At 40.0% G+C, this 12,226-nt stretch overlaps 1 protein-coding gene across 2 annotated transcripts in view; it reads right to left on the bottom strand.

Moving 5' to 3' along the window:
* The window catches only part of tprb (translocated promoter region b, nuclear basket protein), a 25,511-nt gene extending 13,285 nt beyond the window's left edge, over positions 1-12,226 (bottom strand). For both annotated transcript variants that reach the window (XM_067596468.1, XM_067596469.1), the window contains exons 1-25: positions 12,041-12,226; positions 11,601-11,705; positions 11,434-11,507; positions 10,143-10,239; positions 9,951-10,054; positions 9,633-9,797; positions 9,155-9,247; positions 8,899-8,979; positions 8,575-8,662; positions 8,250-8,390; positions 7,972-8,075; positions 7,482-7,679; positions 7,191-7,298; positions 6,848-7,074; positions 6,024-6,187; positions 5,683-5,825; positions 4,609-4,757; positions 4,342-4,504; positions 4,032-4,166; positions 3,805-3,945; positions 3,319-3,487; positions 1,781-1,947; positions 1,232-1,384; positions 933-1,049; positions 151-354 (exon numbers count right to left, since the gene is read on the bottom strand). In XM_067596468.1, the coding sequence (XP_067452569.1) occupies positions 151-354; positions 933-1,049; positions 1,232-1,384; positions 1,781-1,947; positions 3,319-3,487; positions 3,805-3,945; positions 4,032-4,166; positions 4,342-4,504; positions 4,609-4,757; positions 5,683-5,825; positions 6,024-6,187; positions 6,848-7,074; positions 7,191-7,298; positions 7,482-7,679; positions 7,972-8,075; positions 8,250-8,390; positions 8,575-8,662; positions 8,899-8,979; positions 9,155-9,247; positions 9,633-9,797; positions 9,951-10,054; positions 10,143-10,239; positions 11,434-11,507; positions 11,601-11,705; positions 12,041-12,209 (3,459 nt within the window). In that variant the 5' untranslated portion in view covers positions 12,210-12,226. The remainder of the gene's footprint in view (positions 1-150; positions 355-932; positions 1,050-1,231; positions 1,385-1,780; positions 1,948-3,318; positions 3,488-3,804; positions 3,946-4,031; positions 4,167-4,341; positions 4,505-4,608; positions 4,758-5,682; positions 5,826-6,023; positions 6,188-6,847; positions 7,075-7,190; positions 7,299-7,481; positions 7,680-7,971; positions 8,076-8,249; positions 8,391-8,574; positions 8,663-8,898; positions 8,980-9,154; positions 9,248-9,632; positions 9,798-9,950; positions 10,055-10,142; positions 10,240-11,433; positions 11,508-11,600; positions 11,706-12,040) is intronic.

Raw genomic sequence — 12,226 nt, 5'->3', positions numbered from 1 at the left:
AATACTTATAACAGATCCAAAGACTTACAAAAGAATGCAATCCAAAAGTTATTGCTAAATTTTTGAAACTACATATTAATAATATATACTCCGGTATATATACAATCTGGTCATCACATATCCGTCTATTTAATCAGCTCTACAACCAACCTTGAGGATCTTTTCCTGCTCCCCCCAGGAGACTCTGGCCTCCAGTAGCTCAGCTTGGACCCTCTGGGATCTTTCCTCCAGCTGGTGTCTGAGCTCCATGGCTTGCAGGGCCTGAGCCTTAGCAGCCTGCAGGGCCTCCACATCTGCTGCATGAAGCATCATCTCCCGCTCATACTTATCTTGTGCTTCAGCTGCCAGCTTAGCCTTGAGAATAAGGAAAAAAGATATATCATCTTTCCATAGAGGGCTAATTTCATTCTATATCATCGTTTTAAAAGCATAAAAATGTCCACCAACTGCAGCTGCCACTTTTTGTTACTGGACAATATTAAATACTAGACATGACTACAGTGAGGAGCAGACTGGAATTTGCTCACTTTCTTTTTCACTGACTAATCCATCAAATCATCTGGTTTTACTAAATGTCAGACATGTAGAAATGGCTGTTTGTAATATCACTTGATGTTTCAAAACCTCTATAGGTTTTAGAGGGTTTGTAATGAATCTCTACTCTGAAAAACATAACTAGTTGTTCTGAGGAATATAGTATGAAATTGAACTAGTACAATATTATGGGTATAAACATGGTCATGAGGAAATGTGGTGGCTTTTACAGAAAAGGTTTCTCTCATGAAGACAGGAAGCAAATGGGGATCGGTATCAGATTAGCTGATTTTACCAACAATAACTGGCAATCTTATTAGCCCTAAATGGGAATTCCCAATAGGAAGAACTGATCATGATCACACTCTTCTACAATTAATTTTCTGATAACTGCTTACCTGCTCCTGGCTGTCTTGTAGAGCCTGTTGCTGCTGGGCTTCAGCGACTGTCACTCGCAGTAGTGCTGCCTGGTGATCTGCCTGAGCACTGCTTAGACTCCTCCTTAAACCGTTTATCTAACAAACACACACACACACACACACACACACACACACACACACACACACACACGACAAAAAAGACAATTATCAACAGTTTTCCTTGCTTGTACAATTGAGACCAAAACTATTCTCAGAAGGTCAAATACTTGGACTTAATTTGTGTACAACATAATTTAATATTGTGGGATTTTGATTACCTGGTCCTCCAGAGAGACCAAAGCTCTCTGCTTTTGCTCCTGTAAGTCTTGTTTCTCTTTCTCTGCTTCCACAAGCTTCTCCTGCAGCCTGCTGTGCTGCTCCTCAGCCTCCTTCATACGGGCTTCAATGGAGGAGCGTGCCTGCTCCGTTACCTGAACGTTAAACATTTTGCAATTATGAAAATGTTACACAACAATTATCTTCTCCATGAATTTCTAAATGTGCAATATTATCCAAATGGTTTTCAAAGCTGGAACTTTATTGACTTTATTAAATTGATTTTTGTACAATACATGTTTATAGTGTTTTAACAAGGCATCAAAGGCTACTCAGATGATTAAATAAAATACACCAAAATGTTAGCAGTTTGACGCAAACTGATATTGGGCTATACAAATAAAACTGACTTGACTTGAGGCTGGAATATCTGACTCCCACATACTTTTTATGTGTGCAGGTAATTTTTTCATGATCTTTTTGGTGGTCAATTGATTTATGAGGGGAGGAACGCTGACAGTTTGGGTTTGTTTCATGATAGTGTCCCCCACCTGTTTCTCTTTATCCAGAGACTCCTCCAGGCTCTGAGCCATGGCTCTGTACTGCTCCATGCTGGAGGTGGCTGCCCTGAGGCTCTCTGCCAGCTCTTCTGCCCGGGTTTCAGCCAGACGTAGGCGGCCCTGCAGGTCCTCTCTGTCTTGATCTGAAGCCTGCAAGCCTGAGAAGAATCAGTGGCATGAGTGAGTCAGGCACATTTTAGAAGAGTACTATTAGTATTGGAATACTATTAAGATGGATGAGGACTAATGAAAATGCCATTACATAGTTAAGAGTCTGCTTAAAACCCACAACCATTTGAAAGACTATGGTTTAGACGCTGCATTGACCTTTACTGGGTCTGGTTTCATATGAACTCATGGGTGCTGGTGAGAAAAAATTTTTTGACTGAAGTTTTTTCTACTGGTGTCCAGGTTGTGCGGCAAAGCTGCACAATGACTAGCGCCGAAGGCATGAAGTCACCTAGGAGGGTATGGGGGGGGTCTAGGAGGTCCAGGGATAAAAACTCAATATCTCACTGTAAACAAATCAAATATCCCAATAAAATAGATAATATAACTGAAATCACAATACTGAGTGAAGTTTAGAACGAATGAAAAACACAGACATCAGTCAGTATCAGTCATTCATCCTGTCGTCTGTCCTCCCTCTGATGCTGATGTGATTCACTGGGAGAGGCTGGTTTGTCTCAGCCAAGCTAAGTTTACAAGAATGTGCCAAATTTTAAGTCGTGACAAACTAAGCTAAAAGGTTAGACTACATACAGACGGCTTTCGTTTTAGCTATTAGCTGAGCTAGTGCGCTGTGGTTGTGTACAACATAGCGGTGGTGGATGAGAGACTGCGGAAAAAGCAGCTTGAAATATCACTTTTTTTACATGTTCATGCTTGTTGAACAGGTGTATTGATAAAGTATTGAATTTTTACTTGCGAAGGTTTTGTTGCACTTACAGCAACAAGTGTGATTGTTGTCAACTTGAGTAATCTTCACTTCACCTGTGCTCTGCTGTTTGCTGACTTCGCCCCGTCTGTGGGTGTGTGTGCGTATGTGTGCGTTTGTTTGTGTGTGTATGTATGTATGTGGAGGAGCTCAGCATCAACAGAGAGCAGAGAGCATAATTTAGCCCCGGGGCCTGTTTAATACCAAGTTTCGGTACCCACCCCTATAAAGAACATTAAATAAAACTGCCATACCTTTGATTATTTTGGAGAAAATAAGACAAATAAATAGATGCATATACAACCGCGTGATGCTGGAACAAGCACTGATGTCTGGAGCAACAAGCGTCTATTTCTCTTGCTGTTTAACCATATACAAAGCAATAATAACACAGACGATGATTTAGACTTTATAAATGATTTAGCTTCCAATGACTTGAGATATTGTTGTTAAATCTGAAGTCATAGGATTTGAGCACTACGAGCACAAAAACATTTTGCACTAGGTGGATGTCTGAATTCCTCGGTGCATATTGAGTGTGTTGTGCTGTTGTCCTATGTACTTGTGCCTGTATGTGTGTGTTTGTGCCAACCTCTGATGATGGGTGTGGAGGGGACACTCAGGGCGAGGCGTGCTTCGCTGCTGCCTTGCTGCAGCCTGTGGGTGGTGAGCTCCAACTCGGCAGTATTCAGCAGCTCCTTGGTCTTCTGGTGTAAAGCCACCTGTGTCTCCAGCTGCCTCTTTGCTTCCATCAATTGGATCTGTACACGAGAAAAAAAAAAAAAGAGTAAAATTAAGACACATTCTATGTTCTTTCTGTCTGGTGATCAATGATCTGGTGATCAAATGAGCTCATGCAGCCTTTTGAGAAAAAAACAAAAAAGATAACTACAACTGAAAAGGCACCTTCTACAAGATCACATGACCTATGTTTCATATGGCTGGCCCTAAAAATCCCTAAACCCTTTACCTTAAATCAGTGAGGCAAAACAACATTTGATGGTCCATAAAGTCAAATTTAAGTGGACTATCTTGTACACTTGCAGACAACACACCAACAGTTAAAATCTATGCTTACTTCCTGGTTTCTACTGAGCAGGTGGCGCTGTTCCACCTCGTGCTCCAGCCTCTTTTGTAGCTGGGAGATCTCTCGTTCCTGTTTCTCCAGCTGGCTGTTGAGGCGCTGACGTGTATCAGTCTCTGAACGCTCAAGAGTGGCCTGAAAAACATACAACAGTTAACATTCTGAACCATGTTTATTTTGGTGCGTGACACCGAATGAGAAATGACACACTTCAAGATTACCTGAATGGCCTGCAGGTTGGTCAGCAGCAGGTTCTGGCTCTGCTGTTGGCTTTGGATTGTCTCTTTCTCTTGATTTAACCTCGACTCAACCAGCTTCAGCATGTCTCTCTCCTTACGCAGGCTCTCAGCACGGCCCTAAGAGGCAGGAGGAGATAAGTCCAGATGTGTCAGTGATCCCGCAAGCCGGGACAAATTAAAAATCAAAGACCGGTGCAATTTTCCTCAGTGATTAAAGAAATGCAAAGAAAGACACACTCAGGCACAAACATTGCCATGGAAAAAGTAAAAGGATGATGAAACAAAGACAAACCTCAGCCATAGCGAGTTTCTCCTTTGCAGCTCTCAGATCTTCGTTTAAAGTGTGGATAGTTTGCTCATGCTTCTGTGTGGACGCGGCCATCTTCTGTCCTTTCTCTCTGAGGGAGGCGATCTCTTTCCTGTAGCCCTCAACATTGTCCTGCAGCATCTCATACCTGACATCATTGAAACATGTCATTTTTCTAGTAGCCTATGTGCTCTCTTATGTGACAAACAATAGACTTCTGTTCCTGCTCATGTAAATGTATTTCAAACTCACCTCTTGGAAGCAAACTCTAGCTGTGTGGATATCTTTGCATTCTGGGAGCGGAGGTCAGAAAGCTGCTCCTGGAGCTTCTCACTCTGCTCAGTCAGTCCCTTGTCACTCTCCACACGCTCCTTCTTATAGGTAGTGAACACCTCCTGCAACTGCAGATGTAACCAGACATATTTATTTCCTATGGCTGTTATTGTAATACCAATTTCACATTAAAAAAACAAGTTTGATGGGGGATAATGGACACGTTACTCAACCACAGAATCAAATTTTTCTGGTGCGTTTTTTTGAAGTACCAAATAAAGTTTCCTTTTCAGTTTAGTTTCTCCGTCACTCTCTTTTTATAGACTAACTGATTGAAGAGTGACAAAAATGTTGATTGAACAACTTAAATTTTCATCCTTAACAGAGAGAATTGTCCCTTTCATATCCAAAGCAAAATCTGGTCAAAATTTCATTCAACTGTCCATGAATGCAGGTCCATATGAAAGTTACATAAATGAATCACAGGTGTGTAATTAGTCAGTCTTCAAATGTAAATGTTTATATGAGTTTGGGCCTGCAGTTAAGACTGAATTCATTCCGCTTTTCTCATTTGCATTACCTGTTTTCAGAAGCAAAAAGATGCAAGAATCCTAACAGTATACGATGTGACAGATTCTTCCAGTGTAGGCACATTTCCATCTAGTGGCCATATAATAAAATTACCAAAGCTCATCACTCGCAGTGGTTAACACTCCGAGAATGCTGATCCAGAAATGGCCACACTATTTTTCAAGTAATATACAGAAATCGGGAAAGTCGAAGCCATGAGAGTACTTTAATCAGGTAATACTTCATAATCAGACCTGGAACTACAGGAATCAGAGACAGATTTATTTCCATGGAACACATGTCGGGCGCTGCTCAAACATGCACCATGCAACAGGTCTACAGGCTGTATTGAGCTCCTAAATAAACGTAACTGTTACAATGTGGAGATGAATACACCATCTGTTAACTGCTGAGCTTTGAAAGATGGATGCAACAACAATAAAATGCAAATATACTCTTTACTTTGGCAAACGTGGCGCTCACCTGACGCAAAGCTGCCTTGGCCTCCAATGCTTCAGCAGACTCTGTTGCCATGGAGACGAGTGCAGTGGGTGTTCCTGTGGTGGGAGTGGCTGCGGGTGAACGCCGGGGGGTGGAGGTCAGGGAGAACTCCTCAGGTGGTGTACCTTAAGTCAAAAACACTTAGAAGTTCAGCCACATAGACGAATCATAACAACGTATAAGTTTACTGTGGTGACAAAAAGAAAAACACTGAGATCTGACTGAGAATGAACTACTTTAAATTGTAGTAAATGGTAATTGTGTGTACAGGAAGCCCTGTCACCTGTCAATTGTATATGACTTATCTCTTGTGTGTGTGTTACCTTGCTGAGGGAAGCTGACTCCTGTTGCCTGGGCCAGCAGCACACGGTACATGTCCCTCTGCCTCACGATGGACTCAGTCATCTTTATCTGCTGGCTGCGTTGCTCCTTCAGGGACTCGAGCTCAACCTGGGCCTTCTCCAAACTCTGCTCCAGCTCACCGCGCCTGTGATAGTTCACACTGATTAGCCCATCTGACATTTGTCATACCACACACACGGGAACACATTGTTTACTTGCATATTCAACTATCTCAACTAAGTGCGACTGCATAGTTCTAAAAAAATGCTGAAACACAAGCAGAAATGAAGTACCAGAGTGAAATGGACTGAGATTAAATAGACCATAAATGACCTGAATTCTACTTAAATTAAACGCCAAAAAACAATACATTTAAAAATAACTGAACCAAAAATATTATCATAGGGATAGAAAATCCATAACATTTTAAATGACATTCAGAAATTCATTTTTATATTCACTGTAAGAGCAACTATATTGTTTGAATAAACCTAGCAGTCAAGCACAGGTTGATTTCTTAGGTTATTTATCATTATATTTAAATTTTTAAGTATGGATTTATGAATGTATAATGTACGTAATAGAATTATTAAATTGATGAGTTGAAATTGTGAGTTTGACAGTTTTTTGGGCATTTGTTGCTTGGCTCTCATGTTCTTTAGCAGATTTAAAAAAAACAAAACAAAAAAACCAAAAAAAACCTAGACGTGTTGTTGCCAATCACTGACTTTGGCTGGAAATACATCAAGAAACACACAGAACACACACACACACACAAAAAAAAACAGCACACATTCTAACATACTTAGTGCCAGTGGTCTCGTACTCTTCTTTCTCTTGGGCATCGCTGAGGTCCCTGAGGGCCACCAGAAGACGCTGGTTCTGCTTCTGCAGCTCTTCCACACTGCGGAAGGTTACCAGGTGTTGACTGATCACCTCTGATGTGCTGCTGACATCAGCAGAGCTGACCTCCTCCTCATGAACCACATGGTTTCCACGAGCCTCTTCCAGCTCAATAAGGAGCACACGCACCTAGTAGGAAAGGCAAAGGATGACTTTGAAAGTAAACATTTATAGAAACCTATTTATAGGTTTCATTTTCTGAGAATAATTATTATTATTAAGATGGGAGGCGAGAGTGAACTCACCTGCTGAGCCATGTCTGAGAGCTGCAGTTCACACCTCTGGTTGTCCCTTTCCAGGACAGAGGAGCGCTTGTTGGCCTCATCAGCCTCCTTCTGCAGGCGGTGCACCTCCTGAAACACACAAGAATTCATCAGTGCTGACTTTAAATGCAGAAGGTATGATATAATACAGAATGTATATAACCATCTTCAAAACAAACAAATTATCAGTTATTATTATCATTATTGCCCAATGCAATTTCATAGAAAATCCCATCCTACTGAACATGCATGCAACTTGTCTACAATACAAACCTTAACAGCCTGCTCCAGTTTGGTGGAAAGACTGGCCACTGACTTCTGCATGCGCTCATGCTCGTCCCTCTGCCGTTTGAGGATGGGGGCTTTTGCTTCCACTTCCTGCACTATATCATCAAGGTACTTGTTGACCCGCTTGTTCTCCAGGCGCTCCAGCTGCAACTGCTCCTGGCTCTCCACATAAGCAGTATACAACTGGCCAAAAATAAATAAATACAACTGACATCTCATGTCTAAATAACACAAGAAAACCAACAACAACCAGACTAAAAACAATCAAATTAGTCCCTTAATGGTGGACTGAAAATGTCATTGTCCAACAGCTGAACCATATATGGTCTATAGATGGCGTTACATCATGTGATACAGGAAATCCATTTTTGTCAGTCCATTGGAGCTCATCAACAGCAAACTGATTTATACAAGCCAAGTAAGAGCATTTACAATAAAGTCTGCAGTTTGGGTGTTGATATTTAGTTACACATACCTCGGTCAGCTTCATTCCGGGTTTTATCTTGGATACAGCAGCTGCTGTTGGAGACATTGTTGTCATTTGCTCCTCTGTGAGCAAAGATGTTGTGCCGACAGGGCCTAGACATACAAAAAGGAGAACACAGATCATAAGTCATTGTTATTTAAAAAAAAAAACCCAACAAAACAATACAATCCCTACAAGGCATCACGTCAACTTCATGGAATTTGTATGTCCTCAATGTAAACCTGTGTTACAAAGACACGGACAGGACTAAATTCAGCCCAACTGACCTCTAAGTTTAGAATTAGACAGCAGCTCATTGGCGTTGTCCAGTTCTTTCTCGAGCCCCTGGATCCTCTCCTTTAGCTCAGCAACAGCGTTGTCTGTGGCACCATTCATCTCCTGCAACTTCCCCTCAAGGGCCTTGTTGGCTGCAGCAACAGGAAGAAACACAACAAATGACCGTGAGCACCAACAACTGGAAACTCATTTGGCAAATAAGTCATAAACCTAATCAAACACAATTAAGCATGGTCAGACTCTCTCCTTCTAGAAAGAGGACAATTGTTACATAATGGGAATGGCTGTTGTGGTCATTCTGTGGTAGCCTCTCACCTTCTCCAGCATCTTTGAGCAGCTTATTCAGCTCCTCCACTGCACGACTCAGCTCTTCACTTTTCGCCTCAGAATCTGCTGCTGCTCCCTGCCGCCACAACGAAAGGGTTAATGTTGGCATCTATTATATGTTTACTGCAAAAAACATAATATCTTATCTAATCAAATAAGCCAAAGGTTCAAGGTGTGCTTGCATATTCCAAAACTGTGAAACAGTGACACTCTGTGGACTAAAAATGAAATTTAAAATGTGAACTGGGAGTAAATGTTTTGTTGGTATAAAAACACTGGACTACTTAGGTTTGTTCTAACACGGGAACAAACCTTGTATAAATTGGAAAGCTTGATGTTGGCATTCAGCTCATTTCTGAACTTTTCCTCCATGGTGGCTTGCTGCTCCTTGGCCTAAAAAGAGTAAACATGCAGACATTCACTTCACTTATTAAATTTTACACTCAGTGTTACAATAATTGTAATTGTGTTGCAGAATACACATGACAAATTGTAATTATTCTCTGACTTAAAACAAGACAAACTGGAAACTTAAGGGAGGCTGCAAGAAAACAGCACACACACATACTTCTCTCAGTTTGCTGATCATGTCCTCATTCTGTGTCTGAAGGTTCTCATTTGAAGTCTTCAAACTGCCCACTTGGTCTTGGAGTCTGGTCAACTGGAAATCACACACAAAAAAAAACATAATTAAGTGTTGACCATGACATGTGATGACAGTCATTCAAAAAATGCTTATATTAAGTGAAGACATAGAGAATCTGCCAATAGCCAAGTTTCAATGAGCACTAGGCTGAATGTGACTGGTTATGAAGTAAACTACAAAGTACCTCCAGACACCATCTTTGTTAAGGTGCAAAGCTACTAGTTTGTGTATCACAACCAGCTCTACAAAATGTGATGCAGTTTGACAAACTTAATTATTCTTATCATCATTATCACTGTAAGATGAATATATAAATTTATACTTTATATATTCTATGATATATATAAAAAGCATCTGCTAAAATGAAACTGTAAATATGAAGTAAAGTAAAGAAACATGCCTCGTCTTCTTTGTTCTCCAGGTTGCATTTCAGTTCCAGGATCTCGTTACCCTTCTGTCGGGACAGGGACAACAGTTCCTCACTCTTGGCCTTCAACTCCTCATTCAGCCAAGATGTTTGGCCATTCAGCAGCTCCTTCTCTTGTTCCATACGCTTCTCCTTGTACTGGAACGACAAACCACCAAAACATTCAGTTATTTGTTTATAAGTGTATACATGTATACTAGAAGGTACTAACTGTTCACAAAGTCACTTCCTCTGTAAACAGATCTGATGTTAATATATTCAAATCACTATGAAAAGAACAGCATGGCTCACTTTAATGTTGACTTCGGCCGCTTCAAGCTCATCCAACTTCATCTGCAGAGCCATTTTAGAGGTGTTGACTTCCACCAACTTATCATTAAGTTGCCTCAAGTCATCTTGTGGGACAGCAGAAAGAAGAATGTATTACTATGTCAATACAAAACGTTTTAAGAAATGTCTCCAGAATTATAAATCTGTACATACCATTTAAATGCTCCACTTCCAAGGATCTCCTCTCCAGTGTTCGCATAAGTTCTCGCTTTTCTCCCTCCAGTTCCTCTTTGGCTTTTGAGAGCAGAGTCTATAGACATATGTCTCAATATTAATCACAGTGATTGCTGGGCATGGCTTACAAATAAAGTTTTACTTGTACTGACTTTATCTGGAGTTTTAGTGGTCATCAATTTCCCCATCAGTCAGCTCAATTAAAAAGGTATGGTCACATTTCACTTCTGCACAGCAAAATCTGCTTGATCCTTTATTCCATCCAATTGGAGACTGTGTGACGGACAAATAGGGCTGCAACTAACAATTAATTTCATTATGGATTAATCTGCTGTTTATTTTCTTGCTTATTGTATTAATTTCCTAGATTATAAAATGTTAAAAAAAGTAGTGAAAATATATATTTTTTTCCCCATTTACAATTTCTCCAAGCCCATAGTGATGTCTTCGTCTGATCAACAGACCAAAACCTAATTATATTCACTTTACTGTCATATAAGACAGAGCTGCAAATCCTTACATTTGTGAAGCTGAAACTGAAAAATACTTTTTATTCTTGTTTGAAAAATGACTGCAATAATTATCAAAATAGTTGCTGATTAATATTCTGCTGATTGACTGATCGTTTAATTCACTAATTTTTGCAGCTCTACTGACAACTTCAAGCACGTGTTTCCTGTTTACTAGCCTATTTAAACACTGAGTTGAATATGCTTATTTATCTGACATTTCTCAAGATATTGATCTCCATAAAGTATGTCCATAAGCAATTCTACGAAAGAAATGCAAGGAAAATACATCTCTTATATTAAAATATTTCTGTAACTATGTTGTAGATCATAAAATGTAATATGCAGCAGCACACAGGAAAATAGATGACACTGTTTTCAAAAATAGAATAGATGTTTCACAAATCTGAAACTGTTTTAATGACTCTCTAGAGTCTCCTTGTTAATGTGGTCTAAATTTGACAAGTCTTAGTATAGTGGGTTGACCTGATCTAATGTGGTCTGCATTCTCGGTTTTTATAAGCAAAATAAAGGTTTCTCATATCTGAAAGTGGGTTTAAACAGCGTCAAGGCTTTTGGTACGATGTCTAACACTTTTTCCACAAGTTTAAGTGGCGCAAAAACGGAGAATCAGACGCTAAATATCATTATTTACGTTTCCCTTTGACCCCGAATCGGAAGCTAACGAAACAGATTAAAGAGTGAAAGAAATAATTAAGCAATACACAACACATAAACAAAGCATATTTTGTTAGCCATACCTGCTCTGATGACAACTTGTCTTGGACATTTTCGTATTCCTTGTTCTTCTCACGCACACCTTTGAGTTCATCCTCTAAAAAAAAGCCCAAATCATACTGTTATTAGCTAAGAGAAGCTAAGTCAAGGTAATAATGTGTGTAAGCAATATTAAAAAGTTCATTATTACCGAGCTTGGTGAACTCTTCTTTGAGTTTAAGGTGTTCTTGAGTCTGGGACAAAAATTCTTCCTGACACTGAGCAAGCTGTTTCACTTTCTCAAAGAAGTGTTGCTCTGTAAGAAGAGAAATATCATCACAAACAAACAAAAACGTCAGAAAATGTCACCGTGTTTACGTTAAGGTTAGCTAAGTAGGTGAGCTAAAGTTAGCATCAGTTAGCATCACATTTTGGTTAATTACAATCTTAGGATTTATCGAGTACAACTTCTCAAAGCCGTTGATAGACTTATTAAACAACCTACAATTCAAAGTTCATGTGTTAGTAACGTCCAAAGCAAAATGATTCACTTTAACTTTGCTATGTTCTTCAACGTGCGTGACGTTACATGGTGAGGAAAGCCAAACACTTTAGCACTCTTAGCGAGCAAAATAACAAGCGATATCTTACCGTTGTCAACCCTAAATTGTTCCTGTTGTGCTTTCAAAGAATCGATTTCATATTGCTGATCCGACAGAATCTTCTCGAGTTTGTTTTGAATTGTTTTTGGTAGCTTAGATATCTCTGAGCCCTCAAACTCTTGCAGCAGCAGTGCCGCCATTTTTCCCGAGAGCACCATGAGCCTGCGCAGTTTGC

This window comes from Thunnus thynnus, chromosome 8 (genome assembly GCF_963924715.1).
Source record: "Thunnus thynnus chromosome 8, fThuThy2.1, whole genome shotgun sequence".
Taxonomy (NCBI): Eukaryota; Metazoa; Chordata; class Actinopteri; order Scombriformes; family Scombridae; genus Thunnus; species Thunnus thynnus.
The sequence above is the reverse complement of the archived record's forward strand: the minus strand, read 5'-3'. Positions and strand labels throughout refer to the sequence as shown.